This window comes from Acinonyx jubatus, chromosome D3 (genome assembly GCF_027475565.1).
Source record: "Acinonyx jubatus isolate Ajub_Pintada_27869175 chromosome D3, VMU_Ajub_asm_v1.0, whole genome shotgun sequence".
NCBI lineage: Eukaryota > Metazoa > Chordata > Mammalia > Carnivora > Felidae > Acinonyx > Acinonyx jubatus.
The window spans coordinates 14049113-14067910 of record NC_069392.1 but is presented as its reverse complement, the minus strand read 5'-3'; the positions used below and the strand labels follow the sequence as shown (position 1 = coordinate 14067910).

Sequence of the window (18798 nt, the reverse complement as noted above, 5' to 3'; positions counted from 1 at the left end):
CCGCTCACGCTCTGTCTTCCTCTCTCTCTCTCTCTCTCTCTGAAAAATAAATAAAAACATTAAAATATATATTAAAAAAAGGAAGATAGCAAACGGGTCTTTGTGTTCTGATGAACACCTGCGGGTCCTAGGAACCAAGAAAACTCTGTGGTCACTCTCTCCTCTCTTGGGGAAGTTGCAGGATGGGGAGGGGGGGGACATCTCCAACAGCTAATAAGTCCACAGCTTTCCTGCAGTATATCCTCTTATGGAGAGAAGTGCTGGGTTTTCCTGATCATGTTTCATTATTTTTTGGAGTCTGCGGTATGATTTATATGTTAACACTCCCCACCAACCTTGTTCATCTCTGTTGTTGGGGTTTTTTGTTGTTGTTGTTGTTGTGGTTGTCGTTTTTTTTGTTTCTTACCCAGTCGCGGGCCAAAGAGCTCAGCCTCACTGAGTTGTCAGCGGGAAGGGGAAGAAGTGTTTTGATATCCTCCGCTGAGAGCATATGGGGCATTTCTCGAAGCATTGGCTTAAATGAGAGACCACAGGGGAACCAAGATGAGACAGAACTGCTCAGCTGGGGGAGTCAGTGAAACAAGCCCCACTATAAAGGGGGCAATGATTTGGTTTTGTGATTTTGCAAGAAGCCTTGAGGAGCACTTAGTGCGGTGACCTGGGAGAAGGAGAGCAGAAAGCAGGAAGTCAGGAATATAATGCGTGAGGGAGCTTTGTGCCCTTTAATTGTACATATTCTGCCCGTAGAAGTGGGCGGGGCGGGGAGGGGGGAAGGGGGTCTTTGCAAAATGCATATCCAGCCTTTGCCTCCCCGCTTAAAATCCTTCCTTGGTTCTCCCTTGCTGTCAGGGTAAATCCAGGCTCCCAGTGATACGCTGTGCCGTCCCTTACTGAGCTGTCCTTTCGCCCCTCTCACTGCCTCCAGCATCACTGAAGTCTCAACCCCTGCAGTAGGCCACCTGCCCACCAATCAACACATGCTCGCACCGCCTTGTGTGGCTTCTGCCTGGATCTCCCTTGCACACTTCGGCCAGCTCCCATTTATCTTTCAGGCTCAGCTCGGTCACCTCTTCCTGCAGGACGCCCTCCTGGACTCCCCTCAGGTCCAAAGTGCCACGCCCGGTCCTTCACCGTCATCCCACGTAATGTAACTACGTTGTCTTCACCCGTGTACCTGCCTGTCTCTCTGACCGGACTTCAAACTAGTTGAGGGTAGGGCTCTGCCCGTGTCCTTCACTCTCTGTGCCCCCAGGGCCGGCACGGCACTTGGCACGTAGAAAGCGCTCAGGAAATGTTTGGTAGTGGAGTAGATCTCAAAAGGAGCTTCTGGAGGGAAAGTGGCTCTTGCCAACCCAAGCCCCCGAGAACCTAGTTCCGATCCACAGGGGATCCTTTCTAGAAAAGGGGCAACTCTGAGGCAGTGGGATGGATGGAAAGATGTTCGTGATCGGAATAGTAAGAGATGGGTTTACATACCTGGATGGCGAGCGGTGTGCTGGATCTTGGCAAGAGAGATGATTAAAGAGAGAATTCTTGCCGTTTTATTACACACACCCTGGGGCCTCACCCCGCACCTGGCACAGAGGAGGAAGGCAATCACATCTTTATGTGCATGAATGAATGAATGACCCTGACTCTGCTCTTTACTGTCTGTGTGAGTGGCCTGCTTCCTGAGCCTCAGTCTTCCTGACTTTGAAATGGGCACGGTGGTTTCCACCCTTCATGGCTGTGTTGTTCAGAATAAACAGGTTACATAAGAGGTAGGCGTTTCTTTAACGTTCCCTCATTCAGATGCTGGGAGCCAGGTTTTCAAAACATTGCTTGTTCTCTGTAAGGAAGGGCTGTGCCCTGCTCATATGGATTGCAAAGCAAGCTGGGGTGGACGAGACAAAGTCAGGGTCAGGGAGTTGGGCTGCAGACTTTGTAAATTGGTTACAACTGCCCAGTGAACCATTTGAAATGGACATGACTGTGTTCACCAGCAGGAATTTTGCCCGCCCCCCTTCGGGGAAGGCTAGCCTTCTGATCCCAGTGCCACACGGGTCTCTGGGCTCTCGTCTGCCCCACAGGAAGGCTGGGGGCCATGACAGATCCATTAAGGAAACAGCAAAGCTGCTCATTTGTCCCCCACCATTCCCGGGCAAGGTCCATGCAAGTCCATGTGCTTCTGGCCCGACCCCTGTCCTGACCTCACTGTGGGGAAGAGGGGACCTCGAGAGAAGAATGCGGAGACGGACACACCTGCATTTCACAAACTGTGAGAGATTCCTTTTATAAGAAATAGGAATCATTTTTCAAGAAGCCTTTTGATAGAGACCATTCACGCCCGCACACCGGGGCGGTCAGTGGCATTCGATGGCTTTCCCTTCTGCCCTTCCTTCCTTGTCTTTCCTTTTCTCTCCTTCTGTGTCTGTAGTGTTTATGCAGCATGGATTATGCACCAGCCCCCAGGCCAGGCACTGAAAGGGGGGAAGGAAGGGGAGGCTACAGGGATGAGGAAGACCCAGATCTTGCCCTCAAGATAAATTCACACATTTAACTGTCAGACGGAGAGGATGTCTCATTTAGCCAGCAGCTCCTTTGGGGAACAAGATATCCCACGAAAGCAACTTTTCTCCTTTCTCTGTAACTGAAGCTTATCCTATTAGCTTTGAAAGTTAAAAAAAAAAAAAAAAAATTAACCTTCTTCAATGAAAAGTCTTAAATAAATCCTTTCCAAGTTTCCAGGCTGCGTGAGGTTCGCGTGGCATTCCCTGTGTCCACTCAAGTTGTTTCAGCCTGTCTAAGGAAACCTTGACCTGTGTGCTGCCTTGGTGGACCCCACTCGGGCATTTTTTGGTGAGATCCTCACTACGGTTTTGCAGACGAGGAACCTGGATCTCAGCAAGGCGGACGGATGTCCCCTTGGTGTGGGGAGGGCAGAACTGTGGTTCAGGCTCATGTTGGCTTGACTCGGAAACCCAAGCTTCTAACTGCTTCGGGATCCCCATATGACCTTTCCCTGGTGCCTGGCGTTGTTCAGAGCCACGATGCTAACTCATGGTGCTCCTCTGGGCCAAGTTTGATAGGGAGCTTTGTCCTGTCAGCTGTGTGGCCCCCCCAGCCCTCCCTTTTCTCTACGTGGAACGAAGCACCTGGAGAAACAAATTCATTAAGGACCGTGGGCCGCAGACCCACAAGGGACAGGGAGTAGAGGCTCGGCTTTGGTGTGAGAGCTTTGGAATGGCTGCATTGGGTTTTGAGCCTCCTTTCATGATCATGGTGTCCTGTTTGGGCTCGCCTCTTTCTCAAGGCCTCAAAACAAGGATTCGAGGGCAAGTGTATTGAAGAGGTGATCCAGACCATGCCAGCGGGGGAGCGGGGGAGTGAGACCAGGAAGGGAAGGAAGGAAGCCAGCACTGGGTGCTTCGCTGGGCAGGTAATGGCTCTGGGTAGCTGGCGTCCAGTCTCACCTCTGACACCTCTGAGCCGTCCCACCCAAGGGGGAGGAGACTGGGATCGTCACCAGCCAGGTCCCACCCGTGGGTGTTTCAAAGCTCCAGGCATTGCAGTCAGCCCACAATTCAGCAAGACAAAGTCCTCCACTGTCTCAGGGGCTTGGGACACAAACTAGCAATAATAAGAATGACTATAACAAAAACAGCAGCACCTGCTACTTCAAGTAATCGTCCTGGGCACCCGCATGTGTCATATCGTTAGTTTTCTCTGCGGCTACGCAACTGCGGATACTACGTTTCTTTGCAGCTACAGATACTATGATTGTCTCCATTTTACAGATGACGAGACTGTGGCTCAGAGCGGGTCGGCGACCTACTCAAGTTGTCACAGCCAGGAAGTGATAATGCCGGACCTTGAACCCAGATCCCTGCTTCATATTTTCCTGACCCCATTTCGCCTTTTTGGAGGGGAGGGTGCTGTATTCTGGAAGATCTAGGCTTCTGGACAGCCCTTGTTTGGGAAGTAGAATGTGTCTTCCTCATTCAGTGGTTTTGGCATTCACTCACTGAACACCCACGTTCCCGGCAAAGACCGAATCAGAGCCTTGGAGGTTGAGCCTTGGGGGTCTGATTTGGAAGCAGGCGGTCGGCCTTAGTTTTCCCTTCTATGGGCAGTGAAAGGAAAAGTCTCATCTGGGTGGAATCCTGTGCATTTCCTTCTCTGGCTCCTTCCTCCCCTGCCCTTGAGGGTCTGTATCATTTCAGCGCTAGGCTAGTCGGCCCACTCAGTTGGTAGATGCCAGTGCTCCACCTACCTCTGTGCAAAGGGTTAAGTGTCTCAGCGTGAAAGTTCTCTGGGCTTTTCTGCAAGAGCAGTGGCTGTGCCCCCCTTGCTAGGGCCGCCCTTTGAAGCGCTGGCCAGAGGGACAAGCGTTCCATCTCCCCTTTTGGCCAGAGATGAAGGAAGGCTTTTCTCTAACTGCAAAAGACAAGCAAGGAGGGATACCGGAGGGGATAGTGCCTGGGGGAGGCAGGGCACGGGCTGAGGTCACAGGAGGCTCTGCCTGCCCGTCCTGGTTCGGGCGCGGTCCAGCGGTGGCATGAGACTGCTCCTGCTTCAGAGTGCTGCCCACAACAGCGACCTGGCTTCTCCACACCTGCACATCACCATTCCAGCTGCGCTCGTTAGAGAAGACTCGTAGGCGGGAGAGGCAGAAAGGAAAAATTTCTTTCTGGAAGCTTCCAGGGCAGAATCAAGCGATTTCAAACAGCAGTGAGTGCAGAAACTTCTCGGTTCCACTCTCATTTGGCATCAGCAGATTCCCCAGCTCAGGGCTTCCCAAGCATCAGTCTGACCTATCCCGGCTGTGATGGCCTCCAGTGGCTTCCCGGGGCCTGCAGAATCAAATACAGACACCTCGCCAGGGTTGCGGGGGGCCCTGTCCGTGTCTTCCTCCCCTTCCTTGTGTCTTTATCGCTTTGTGGTTCTCTTCGGCCTCATCGGCCTTTAACCTCTGACCCCTGAACCCACCAGCTTGTTCCTGCCCCCCACTTCTGCACCAGCCGGAAGCCCTTCCTTCTCACTTCCATACCCTCCATCCGGTTTCCCTGAATGATTTTTTTCTTCCATCTCAACACACCTGCAATGATCTGATATTTGTTTACGTGGTTTTTATCCCTCCCCGTAAGCATAGCGGCTTCATCTGCCCTGTTCCCGGCATGTCCCCAGGACCTGGGGCCCAGTAGGCCCCGTTAAGTGTTTGCAGAATGAATGAAGGGCTAGTTGCACATTCCCTGGAGCTTCGAACTAGGGTTTGGATGCAATACCAATGACCTCCAGGGGAAATGGGACTTGAGAGTCCAGGGAGCTTTAGAAAAGAAAAAGACATGGGGTGCCTGGGGGGCTCAGTCGGTTAAGCATCCAACTTCGGCTCAGGTCATGATCTCGCGGTTTGTGAGTTCGAGCCCCGCGTCGGGCTCTGTGCTGATGGCTCGGAGCCTGGAGCCTGCTTTGGATTCTGTGTCTTCCTCTCTCTGCCCCTCCCCTGCTCATGCTCTTCCTCTTCCTCAAAAATAAACATTCAAAAAATTTAAAAAAAGGAAAGAAAAGAAAAAGACAAATTTGCAGTAAGGTGGGATTTTTATTATCCTTGTGAGGTCAGGCAACTGTAGGGGAAGAGCAAAGTGACATCTTAGGCTTGTCTCAAAGGAGGACATTTTGATTGTGCTGGTTAGAGATCCTAGGGAACTTCCCACTTATTCACCCCACCCCAAGATGTAAAGGAAGAAGAATGAAGGTTTTACAGGCATCTGTGTGGTGGTTAGAGCTGGGCTCGGGACTTCTGTCTGTTACTGGCTATTTGACCTTCAGCAAGTTATCCAAGTTTGCCAAGCCTCAGTTTTTCACTCTGTAAAATGGGGATAACAATAGTTCCTACTTTTTATTCTTTTTTTTTTTTTTTTTTTTTGAGGTGGGGAAGGGCAGAGAGAGAAAGGGAGAGAGAGAATCCCAACCAGGCTCCGTGCATGGAACCCAGTGCAGGGCTCTCTCCCAGGACTGTGAGATCAGGACCTGAGCCAAAATCAAGAGTCAGATGCTTAACTGACTGAGCCACCCTGGTGCCCCTAGTTCCTACTTTTTAGGATTGATATGAGGATTAAATAAATTGCGTAAAGCCCGGGGGCATTTCGTGGCTCATCACAAGCACTTGTTCTCAGAGCTTGTACCTCTTTTTTTCTTTTTTAGTATTTTTTTGGGGGGAGAGCACAGGTTGGGGAGGGGCAGAGGGGGTGGGGACAGAGGAGCTGAAGCAGGCTCTGTACTGACAGTCTGACAGCAGTGAGCCCAACGTGGGGCTCGAACCAGTGAACCGCGAGATCGCGAGATCATGACCTGAGCTGAAGTCAGACACTCAACTGACCGAGCCATCCAGGTGCCCCCCAGTAGCACCTCTTAATGCTTTTCAATCATCTTAGACTTTTAGGGGCCAAGAGCTGCCACTTTTTTTTGACAGTTCTCAATTGTCTAAGCTAATTTGTCCTGAATTGATTCAGTCATTCGCTCACGACCCTGTCGTGATTTTGTCATATGTATGTAGCAGCTTTCCTTTTATTTATTTACTATTTATGGCCTTTTAAATTTCAATACATTTATTTAAGGATGGAAATGTGTCTTATTACCATGGGTGGAAAATCAGCATCACTTCCATTAATATAAGGCAACCAGGAAAAAAAAAACGGACAAATGGCAAAATAAATTTATTTATTTTTTTAATGTTTATTTATTTTTGAGAGAGAAAGAGAGAGAGAGACAGAGCACAAGCAGGGGAGGGGCAGAGAGAGAGACATACACAGAATCCGAAGCAGGCTCCAGGCTCTGAGCTGTCAGCAACAGAGCCTGACGCGGGGCTCGAACTCACAGACCACAAGATCATGACCTCTGAGCCGAAGTCGGACACTTAACTGACTGAGCCACGCAGGCGCCCCAGAAAAATAAATGTATTACATTTCCTGTGGATACTGTCGCCTGTCCAAATCTGGGACTGGGCTTAGCATGTGGTAGAGAGATAGAAAGATGTGTTAGCACCAGAGAGTTCCCCGATGCAGTCAGAGAGGAGATTTGGAGACGGACTAATGTTCTTACGACGTGATCTGGCATTGTTCCATGCTGCCTGCATTCCCCCCCCCCCACCCCCCACCCCCCGCTCCACTTCATCCCTGCACTCCTGGAGGCCTCAGGGCTACCCTTTCCATATGAGAGAGGAATTCAGTGCCCTATTAGGGCCCAAAAGACTGAAGACAAAAAAATAATTGGGCAAATGTGCGTAGACGTTCCAAAACAATCAACTAGACCAGTGGTTCTCACATATGAGCACATATCACGCTCAGGTGGAGGGCTTGTTCCAAACATGTTAACTGCATTTCAGCTCTGGAGTCTCAGATCCATCAATCCGGGGTGGTGGTGGGGGGGGGGGTCCCAGAAATTGGCATTTCTGAAAAGTTCCCGGATGGTGCCGATGTGACTGGTCTCAGGACTCCACTTTGAGAACCACTGAGCTAGACTAATTGGGGGAGTCAAAGTTGAGTCTATGACTGGGTGTTGAGACCATTCTGTTAAAGAGAACTGTCAAATCCCTAGAGAGGAAGAAGGTCGAGGGCAAATCTAAAGCTCCTGTGCCTCTCTGTGTATTTTAATATTAAACCTCTGAGCAGGCTAAGGGTGTCTTCTGGCAAAGATGTTGGCTGTTGGAAGTTAGGCTGGCGTGCACAGAAATGATAAAGGAACCCAAAAGGATGCAGGTGGGGTACCCACAGCATCTGCCACAGCGTATATCTTTCCTACTGACATAAAACTCTAAACGGAAAAGACAAAGCCAGGTCAAAATTACTTGGGGTTTCTATTATCTATTATCCTTTTGAAGTCTGGTAACTCTTTGGGGGAGAGGAAGGTGACATTGTCTCAAAGTAGGACATTTTGACTCTAAACTCTTCATACGTCTAAAACCGAATAGCTGTTACTGATCTCATCCTAAGGGGAAGCCATGGTTAGCTGTGTCCTGTTGCTTGAGGCTTTAAGAAAAACGAGAAACCACCTTTGGCACCACTGACCTGAGGTTTCTGCCAGGAAAGCTCAGTTAATCTGTTTTTCCATCTGTAAAATGGGAACGATAATAATATCCATTGTGTAAGGTTGTTATAAAGGTCCAGTGACATAGTGTATGTAATATGTTTAGTGCCATGGTTGTCAGATGAATTTACAAGAAAACAGTGGAAGATTATTAGGATTGGATGATGACGATGACAGTAAAGATTAAAAATACAGACCAAAAGTGGAAATATCTTTCAAAGCATAAAGTCCAAGTGGACATGGTTGGTGAAAGAGTTGCTACCCACTCTGAACCACCCAGGACTGACCTGTGAGGGGAATGGCAACAGACTCTCTTCAGAGTTGATTTCCTAGGTGCCAAGGAGATACTTTAGCTGCCCTATTTCATCTCAGATTTTTGTATCCACAGCTTCTAGAGATTTCTAAACCACCAAGGCATCACATCCATCTATTCATCCATCTACCTACCCACCCACCCATTCATCCATCCATTCATCTATCCATCCATCCATCCAACCACCATGTGTCCATCCACTCATCCATCTATCCATCCTTCCATCCGTCCATCCACCCACCCATCCATCCACCCATCCACCCACTCACCCAGCCTCCCAGCCACCCATCTTTCCATCCTTCTCTGTCTTTCTCTCTCTCAGGTTAAAGTGCCACAACAAATGCACCAAAGAAGCCCCACCCTGTCATCTCCTGATCATCCACAGAGGAGGTAAGTATTTAACACTTGGTGCCCTAGGGGTAGGGTGGCGCAGGGACTCCTGCAGGCCCTCTGAGATAGCTGTCCCATCCAGGCCATTTCTGTGTACCTCTTAATCCCCCAATGTGTGCCAATTTTTTTTCCTTTCTGATGCTCTTCTTCCTGCCATCTGTCCCCTTCATCCATTCCCTGTGCCTGTTCTCCCTGTTCCTTGCCCCGCTCCTGGTCTCTCTGATACTTTAGCCCCCAGATTCATCTCCCCCTTCCTAACTCTTTTTCTCTCATTCTTGTCTGCTCTCCTAATTTCCACTCTCCTCTCTTTCCCTCCTAATCTCATTGCTTTTCCTTCCCACTTAAAAAGAGTGCTGGCTGAGTGTTTCCTCTCACATGCTCTCCAGACTCGGTCATTTGGCCCTGCAGAGGTGGGCATGGGGAGGGGTCGGGCTTGGGTCTGTTGGTTTTGGGCCATCTGTGTTCTGTCCCCTGGGGCTCTGGGAGTGTCCTGGCCAACCTGTCCAAGCAGCGAGGTAACAGCTGCCCTTGGGAGAGCCGTGGCCAGCCTTGTATCTTGCGCAAAAAGCAAGACCAATTTAGTGCGAAGGAAAGACTAGAAGGAAAGGCTTTTCCCTACCTGCCAGGGACTCAACTGGGGAAACCTTGTAGTCCAGCTTTCAAAATAGTTCCCCTGATTCTTGTCTCATGGGGGAGTTATCTCTGGCTTCTGTTATCTACGTTACAATTCATTCACCAGGGGACTCTCTGGGTCTGTGCTGTTCAATACAGTAGCTGCTAACCACACCTGGCTATTTACATTTAGATTAATTTAAATGAAATAAAAATAAAAATTCCATTATTCTGTCACACCAGCCACGTTTTAAGGGCTCAGTAGCCACAGGTGGTGGCTACCATATTGGATAGTGCAGACAACCAACACTTTCATCATAGAAAGTTCTGTTGGATATCACTGGTTCTGACCTCTGCTATTCAATGTACAGGAGACCTACTGAATCAAAATCTGCATTTTTAACTGAATCTGTGGGCAGTTCCTCTGCCCCTTAAGAGGCAAGACTCTAGGGTACAAGTTGCAAACTCAGGTACCTTCCAGGGCCAAACCAGGATCCTAAATAAGAGAAGGTGGCCAGGTGGGGCCATGCACAGTGGAAGGGGAGCCCAGGAACCATCTAGAGAGGACAGCCACTCCAGCAATGATAGAAACAACGTGGACCTGAATTTTTCTCATGTTTCAAAGAAAAGCCCAAATAGTTGTATTATTTTCAGATATTAGCGACTTATTACAGTTCTAAAATTCTTGCTGGCCAATTCCCTGCCCTCCCACCCTCCCATCTATAGGTTGGCTAGAGCCTTGGAGCCGCTGTTGAGGTACACAACCTGCTGATGTGAGACGAAGTCCCTCCTTGTCCCTGCTATGCCCCTCCCAGCTCCCCTGGCCTTGGTCAATGCACGCTCCAGGGAATCTGCCCCGATTTAGAATGAGCCCAAGGGAAACTCAAAGAAGGAAGCAAATTGCTGCCGAAAGCCTTGGGATGTGTTCCAAAGCCATTGGGCCGTTGGTTTTCGATGATCTTTGCATTGCTTACCTCCACGAGGGGGGGGAAATTGCACGGGAAGGAAAAGTCTTCAGCCCTCCTGCCCCTTCCCACCCATCCTTAATTAAGAACCATCTGTTCCTTGCACAACTGTATATGCTCAGTGGGGCTATTTTTTAAAGCTGAATTCTCACAGCTCTTGACCCCTTGTCTTGCTTGGGTCAGCTTCACTGGGGAAACCACCTCCTAGTGGTCTTTGCCGGAGTCCAACTCCCATGCAGAGACCAGAACCAGCCTGCTGCAAGGTGACCCGCTTCCAGAAACCGACACCTGAAGAAAGGCTCCCTACGTGCTGCCTTCATGGCCGTGCCCCCCTTTGCTCAGAGGCAGCAGGTGCCTGTACATGCAAAGCCAGTGGAACTTGCCAGAAGTCCTCCAGCTTCTTGCTTTCCCCCCATCCCCCACCCTTGTTGGTAGGAAGTTTAAAATATAGTTGGTTTCCATGGAGATGGCAGCTCAGGCTAAGCAGAAAAATTAAATTCCTGGGTCAGTCCAAAGCTTTAACTTCTCCACCAACACCGCCCCCCCTCCCACCGCAACACAAAACAGCTGGCAAGTCACACTGCCAGGCATCAGATTTGAATTTGAGCTCCTCAATTTGCCCCTCCCTGTGGTCCCTATAAGAAGTGATAATACGAGAGGGGTGACGGGAAGAGAAGCTTGGATGACGTCGTTTGGATTTATTTAGCATCAGCTGTGTGCCCAGCTTTTTGTGCGGCTTCAGGGAGGACATTGAGGGGAGGTCTGCAGATACTAAGCCTTCCTTTCAGGGATCCCTGTGGCCTTGTTTAGGACAAACGTGTTTTGACATGCAGCAGGCTGCCCGGGCCTGAGAAATCCCACAAATGACGAAAGAGGATCCCGACACAAAGGTTAGATGGAGGCAAGGACGGGTGGTCATTCTGAGCTTATCCATTGATTGTAGATCTTAAGGAATCAGGAACCTCTTGTATTTCAAAGGAGGGTCACTTCTGAAATGATGCCCACGTGAAACAATTATGGTATCGAAAACAAATGGATAGCTTCGGCTTCATTATCAAGATGTACAGTTGTCAAGTCATTTCTTAACACCATAAACATTCTAGAAAGCACAGAGGACACCCGATCTTAACGCCATGACCTGACAACTATCGTTTTTGGAGGATTCCCTTCCCATCCTGGGGGCAGGCCTTCGAGATGGGGTCTGAGCTAGGCTTTCCTGGCAGAACGGTTTAACACGAAGCGGTACTTAAACTCCCAAATTGCTGTTTTTACCCCTACGGATCCAGCAAGGTTGGTCCGGACAGAGTCCGTCCCGTGTGACATCAACAACCCTCTACGAAAGCCACCCCGGTATTCGGACCTGCACATCAGCCAGACGCTCCCCAAAACCAACAAGATCAGCAAGGTGAGGGCGGGGTCCTGCTGGGTCGGGGTCTGCTGGGGCTGCCCCTGCCTGGGAGGGGCGGGGAGGGGGGCTTGAGCGAATTGCTCTGGAAACCCTCACCTCCCAGCCCACCTGGGCTCTCCTCGCTCCATGTGGTTTGTGTAAGGAAAGCGTAGGGGGCATCCAGCCCTCCGTGGAGAGTGAGTGTGCCAGAAATCTGTCTTAATTTAGAGAGAGGGCACACGGAAATGAGAATGAATGAATGTGTCGAGGAGGGAGCAGTAGGGATTGCGGGAGAGTCTAAGCAGGGTTCCTGAGTGATCCAGACCCAGCTCCCTTTGCTCTGTGAGACGTTTTGCCAACCTGCCGGGATTAACCTTGCAGATGGCTGGGTTGACATATCTGTTGAATCGGACCACCGAGGGACGGAAGACTGTTTTTTGAGCTCCTGCTAGAGACTAGATAGATGGATATGTGGGGGGCGGGGGGGGGGGGAGGCAAGCTCTGAGCCTCAGTCAGTTTGATTGACTTCTGGCTGGTCCTCAGATGGTCAGCCTCTCTATGCACCTGTCCACTGTGGCATGGAAATTTCCAGCGTGATTTCCATGTGTTTGGTCTGTTGGTTGGACGGCACCAGAACCTTCCCAGGGACACTTGCAGCCTTATGGTGGGAGGCAAAGCCTGCACGTGCCAACAGGTGATTTCTCAAACTCCCCAGTGCTTCTGTGCAGTGTGTTGAAGGTGGGTAAAGTGCAAATCAATCCAAGCGTGTGGGAAGTCACCACCTGTGTTCAGGACCCAGATGAGCGTCACGATGGCTCGGGGACCTCTCACTGGCAAGGCTCTGTCTCGCTTCTCTGCATAAGGCTGGAGAGAGTATTGCTTCTCCCCAGTCCATCCTCCAGACAGCAGCCAGAGTGATTCCTAATGAATGCAATTTGAATCCTGCTCCCCTCTGCCTCAAAACCACCCAGTGGCTCTTTACTGCATTGAGAAAACAAATCAAGCTCCTTCTGCAGCCTGCAGGACTGTGCCTAATTTGGTCCCTCGCTCCGTCTCTGACCTCCCCTTGTACGTCTCCCCACCAAAGCCCATATGTTCTTTCTCTCACACACTATCACCCACCGTTTTTACTACTAGCTCTCAGCCGTTCACCATCTGGCTCCTTGTGGCGTCATCTAAGCAGTTGAGAGCTTGGCCTCTGAAGGCAGGCGAACCTTGCAGTCAGCCCTGGCTTCTCCCACTTACTAGCGGTGAGCCTCAGGGCAGGCCACTAATTTCTCTTGGCCTCAGTTTTCCTGTATATGAAATGGGTACGTTCCAGTTATCTACCGCTGCACAGCAAAGCCCCTCAAACTTAGTGGAGCACGACAGCCTTTTAATTATGTTCATGGAAACTGTGGGGACTGAACTGGGAAAACTTACACAGCTAGGGGCTGGAATCTTCTAGAGCAGAGATTGGCACACTATGGCTCACAGGCCAAACCAGCCCAGCACCTGCACCTGTTTTTGTGAATAAAGTTATATTGGCATGAGCTACACCCATATTGTCCACGGCTGCTTTCACACTATGATTGAGAATTGAGTGGTTCCAACGGGGACCACATGGTTCACAAAGCCTAAAATATTTGCTATTTGGCCATGTTAAGAAAAAGCATGCCAGCCTCTGAGCTAGAGTCGTCATCAGTCACCTGTCTAGTGTCTGCCTGTGGTGCATCAGAGACCGGGTTCAGCAGAGACCCAGCGGAAGCATCTACATGCGGACTTGCCTTATGGTTTGGGCTTCCTCACAATATGGCGGCTTCAGGGTGGTTGGGCTTCTCACCTGGCAGCTCAGGGCTTGACGAGCAACTGAGCAACAAGGCAGAAGTTGCCTGGGCTTTTGTAACTTAGCATTACCTTGGTGTGTTGTCTTCACTTGTCACTAGCCAATGATCGGTAGTATCAGTTCTGCTCTGTCATACTGACGGGGGCTGTCGCGTTCCTGCTCAGATTCAAGGGGAAGAGGCATAGAAACCACCTGCCGATGGGAGGAGTCCAAGGAATTTGAGGCCACGTTTTAAAATGTCCATGGTGGCTATAATAAGAGCACCAGCCTCAGAGAGTTGTCTTGGGGATGAAATGAAGTAATCCACATACAAGCATCTAGTATGGTTCATGGCACATGTTAAGCATCCAGAAAATTCTAGATACTGTTTTCAGCTTAAATCTTGGGTTTCCAATCCAGATCTTAGGTCGGGTCCACTTTTTCTTTGTTATTTGCATAAGATACGTATAGGTCTCTAGAAGAAGGGATCCCCACCTCTGGGGGTGCTTAGGAGGCTCAAATGGTACGGTTCCTAAGAAGTAACTGTGCATGTCTAGAGAACCCATCCTTTTCTTTGTGACATCTTAGGGGGCGAGCTGCTGAGAGCATCTCGAGACCTTCCTCTCTGGCTTTGCCAGCATACTGAGCCTCTTGATCAGATGGGACAGAAACACAGGTCAGCTAGATCAGTGACTGTGACATTGTTCTGCTTGTCTGCCAGCGGGAGAATTTGATAAGAGAAATAAATTAACCTCTATTTAGAAAGCAGCTTTGACTTGAAGGTGGACAGGATCTATCACAGGGCCGGGTTATTTTTTCCCCTCTTTCTCTTCTCACTGGCTTCACACAGATTCTTTTTGTCAGGCAATGATGTGGTTAGTGCAATAGATTTCTGAGCCAATTTGGTCTGAAGGCTTCCTTTTCATTGCTCTGTCTCCTCTCCTGTCTGGTTCAGTCAATCCAAGTTCACAAAAGCCCGGCTTTTTCTCCCGACGTAATGGTTAGTTAGAGTGTGCATTTTGGAGTCAGAAGGCCCAGCCTTCGAACTTCGTTCCTTCACTGACTGTGTGGTTATAGCAAGCTCTCTCTACCTTGGTTCCTTCCCCTCCTCCCCCATTAAAGGGGCAGCACAATAGCAGCTATGACTGGGATTGTGGAAAGGAGTAGATGCAGTGATAGGCGTCAAGGATTTAGTCTGACCCTGGATGGTCAGGGCAGGGAATGGCTTGATGGGGTAAAGAGGAACGGAAGGAGGAAGAGAAGGCAGAAAGAGCAAGAGGGAGGAGGGGGAGGGGGAGGAGGCAGAGGAGAAGAAGAAACGGCAGTATCTGCCAGCTCCTTGGGGGACCAGGCTATAGCCCTTGTCCCTCCAGGTCAAGGCATCAGAACCCCATCTGCAGTGGTGTCCAAGGCCGAAGATGCACCTACTGTAGTGACGCTATTCAAAATGGCTGCGTGCCGGCTTGCCCTTTCCAGTTGGCCTTGCACTCGGGCCAGCTCCATGGACCTCCAGCAGGACCGTGGATCACTGTCCTGTTCTTCCATCATGATTGTGACTCAGCTGCTCTTCTTGGGTCTGCTCCAGTCTGTTACTGCTGACTGGTCTTGTCCTCTACCTTCCCCTCTTCTCCATGTCATTGCTTCTGCCTCCATGTATTTCTCATAACCTTGGCTTCTTTGTTTTCTGGCCTGTCGTGGCTCTTCTGTTCTCTTTGAACCTCATCTCGTCTCTGCCTGTGCGCCTGATGCTGTCGGCCAGCTCATCTTTTCATTCCATATCATGGTCATGGGCCAGCTGCCATCTTGTTTGGACCTGTGGTCCTGTGTTGGGGGTGGGCCGTGGAGGTCACAAGACAAGTGTGGTTGTTTAGGACTGTCTGTTCACCACAGTCTATTGGGTTGGAGGGTAGGGACAGTTTCCTTAGGAAAAGTCCATGACAGAGGCCATTACTGTCACCACCATGTCCAGATCAGTGCTCAACTGGGTGGAATGGAATGGGAACATGGGAGATAAGCATGCTTTTGTTCAATTCACAGAGTCAGATGTGAGTTTCTTGTGACTTGGGACAACCTTGTGCTTCTGCTGCTGGGCTGGGGGTAAGGACCCAGGCCACTAACTCTCTGTATGACACCAGTAAGTCACTCCCCCTCTCCGAGTCCCAGTGTCCCCATCTACAGAATAAGGATTTGGACTGGGAGGTCTCTGAAGGATGTTTCTGTATCTTAGCTGTGCTCTGAAAGAGGAATTATGCCACTAGCCCTTCCTGGAATGATCTGATTTGAGTTTGAGTTTCCCTCGATGGAATGCAACCTCCCGTTGCTGGTCCCATTGGGCCATAGATCTCGGTCTGACCCAAAGAAGGAATTTCCCCTCCTGTTGTAGCAATTTGGCCAAGGAATATGGGCACCATATGCAGCTGTCTCTTGAAATGATTCTGTTTATTCACATCAGCCCTGAGCTACAGAGATGAGAAAGACCTAAATCCTTCCCTCAAGGAGGTAGAGATAATTCCTTGCTCCATAAATGCAATTCCTCATTCCAACCCTCCTTCTTTTCTGTTAATTCACTCATTCATATAACACTTATCACTACCTTTTATGTTTTTGTTTCTGTGCTAAGTTCTGCAGATTCCAATATGAATAAGACACCATCTAGTAGGAAGAGATAGACCTTTCCCTCTCTCTCTCCTTCTCTCCATCCCTCCAAGCCTCCCTCCCTTCATTTCTTTCTTGTTTTCCTTCATTTAGCACCCATCTATTTAAGGACCACACTGTGGCTGGGAATAGGGAGCTCCCAGCCTAGAGGGCAAAACAGACAAGTAGGCTGAGAAGCGACTGGGTAGAAGCAACAGCTGAAACTGAGTGAGTGGGAAGAGCCAGCACCAGGAGCGAACGATGTGCTTGACCTGGTGGAGCACGGGGTCAGGGGAACTTCCCAGAGGAGGGGAGCTGTGAACTGTGTCTTCCAGGCAGACTAGGGATGGACAGATATTCCAAGTCAAAATAACAGCATGTCCCAAGCCTTGTAGATGTGAAGTGGCCTGGTTGGTGTTGGGGACTGTGAGCCCCCTCATCCAGCAATAATGTAGCACCCCTACCTGTTGAGGTAGGGTCAGTGGAAGCCTAGTGGAGAGTCAGAACTTTTACCACCACCCAAATAATGAGGCTACTCTGTTGTGCTTGGTGTCAGTGAAAGCTACATGGGGAATGGTAATAGTACCTCTTAGTAGAAATAGTATCTCTCCCAGAAAGTGCGTATCAGTGGAGGCCTAGGAAGGGGCTGGAATTCCCACCCCACCCAGCAATAATTAGGAGCCCCTCCTGTCCTCAGGTGCCGACAGAGGCAGAGGGCCTAGGCATCTGGCCCTACCTGGGAATAACAAGACAGCACACGCCCTCTTCCCTGCTAGGGCAGGGTCACGGGAAGCCAGCTAAAGCCAAAGGTTTAAGTAAGACCCAGAGTCTCACAACTTAATACCCAGATGTCCAGGCTTCAGTGAAAAATCACTTGTCACACCAAGAGCCAGAAAGATCTCAAACTGAATGAAAAAAGACAACCCATAGATGCCAACACTGAGACAAGTGAGATTTCAGAATTATCTGACAGAGATTGTTAGAGCAGTCATAAAACTATTTCAGCAAGCAATTACAAACACTCTTGAAACACACGAAAAAGGTAGGAAATCACTGCAAAGAAATACAAAGTCTCAGCAAATGAATAGAAGATATAAAGAGGAACCATATGAAAATTTCAGAACATATAACTAGGAAATGCAACAATTAAAAGTAAAAACTCAGTGGGGAGACTCGGTGACAGAATGGAGGGACAGAGGAAGGAATATGTGAGCTTGAAGATACAACAGTATAAATTACACGGTCTGGATAACAGAAAGACAATTGACTAAAAAAAAATATGAGTAGGGCCTCAGGGACCCTTGGGACAATAATAAAAGGTCCAACATTGGTGTCATCAGAGTGCTGAAGGAAAGAATAAAGAGGGCAGGGCTGAAAAAATTCTCCCAAGAAATAATGGGCAAAAACTTCTCAAAATGGGCAAAAGACATAAACCCCTGTTCCCGTTTTTCTGATTTAGAAGCTGATACGCATACCATGTTCATGGATTGGAAGATGCAACATAGTTAGGATGTCAGTTCTCCTCAAAATTGATGCCCAATTCCTATCAAAATCCCAGCAAAATATTTTTTTTGTAGATGAAGACAAAATTATTCTAAATGTTATATGAAAAGGCAAAGGAACTTGAATAACTAAAAACAGTTTTGAAAAAGAATAACGTGGGAGGAATCAGTCTGCCCAAATTCAAAGCTTATTATATAGTTAACAGTAATCAAGACCAAAGAGGATATACAGATGGCAAGTAAACTTAACATGAAAAGATGTTCAATATCATTAGCCATTAAAATGCAAATTAAAACTACTGTGAAATGTCACTGTACTATCAGAATGGCTAAAATAAAAAATAGTGACAATACCAAACATTGGCTCGGATGCAGAGAAAATCAGTCACTCATACATTGTTGGTGTAAAATAGTGTACCCATTCTGGAGAATGGTTTTCGCATCTTCTTTAAAAACTAAACATGACTGGGGTGCCTGGGTGGCTTAGTCAGTTGGGCAGTCAACTTCGGCTCAGGTCATGATCTCGCAGTTCATGAGTTCAAGCCTCCTGTCCGGCTCTGTGCTGACAGCTTGGAGCCTGGAGCCTGTTTCGGATTCTGCGTCTCCTCTTCTCTGCCTCTCCCCCCACTCACTCTCTGTCTCTCTCTCAGAAATACATAAACATTAAAATATAAAAATACAAAAATACAAAACTGAAACTAAGCATAGCAGTTAATGTGCTGTCAAGAAATTGCACTCCTGGGCATTTATCCCAGAGAAATAAACATTTGTTCATACAAAACCTATACCTGAATGTTCATAGAAGCTTTATCCACAGTAGCCACAGAGGGGAAACAACCCAGCTGTCCTTCAATGGGCGAATGGTCACACACACTGTGGTACATCCATGTGATGAAATACTACTCAGCCATCAAAAGGAACAAACTATTGATATATTCAACAACTTAGATGCATCTCCAGATAGTTTTTCTGAGTGGGGAAAAAAAAGCGCCAATCCAAAAAGGTTCCATACTGGATGATTCCATGCACAGAGCATTCTTGAAATGACAAAATTATAGAAATGGGGAACAGATTAGTGGTGCCATGGGTTAAAGATGGGAGGGAGGCATGTGAGGAGACAGAGAAGG

General features: G+C 48.9%; 1 protein-coding gene across 5 annotated transcripts in view; it reads left to right on the top strand.

Annotated features, from left to right (window-relative positions):
• The window catches only part of KSR2 (kinase suppressor of ras 2), a 436140-nt gene that overhangs the window by 326959 nt on the left and 90383 nt on the right, over positions 1–18798 (top strand). For 4 of the 5 annotated variants that reach the window (XM_053205476.1, XM_027043814.2, XM_053205477.1 and 1 more), the window contains exons 8-9: positions 8700–8767; positions 11625–11749. In XM_053205476.1, coding sequence (XP_053061451.1) covers positions 8700–8767; positions 11625–11749 — 193 coding nt within the window. The remainder of the gene's footprint in view (positions 1–8699; positions 8768–11624; positions 11750–18798) is intronic. The other variant, XM_053205478.1, reaches the window with a different exon arrangement.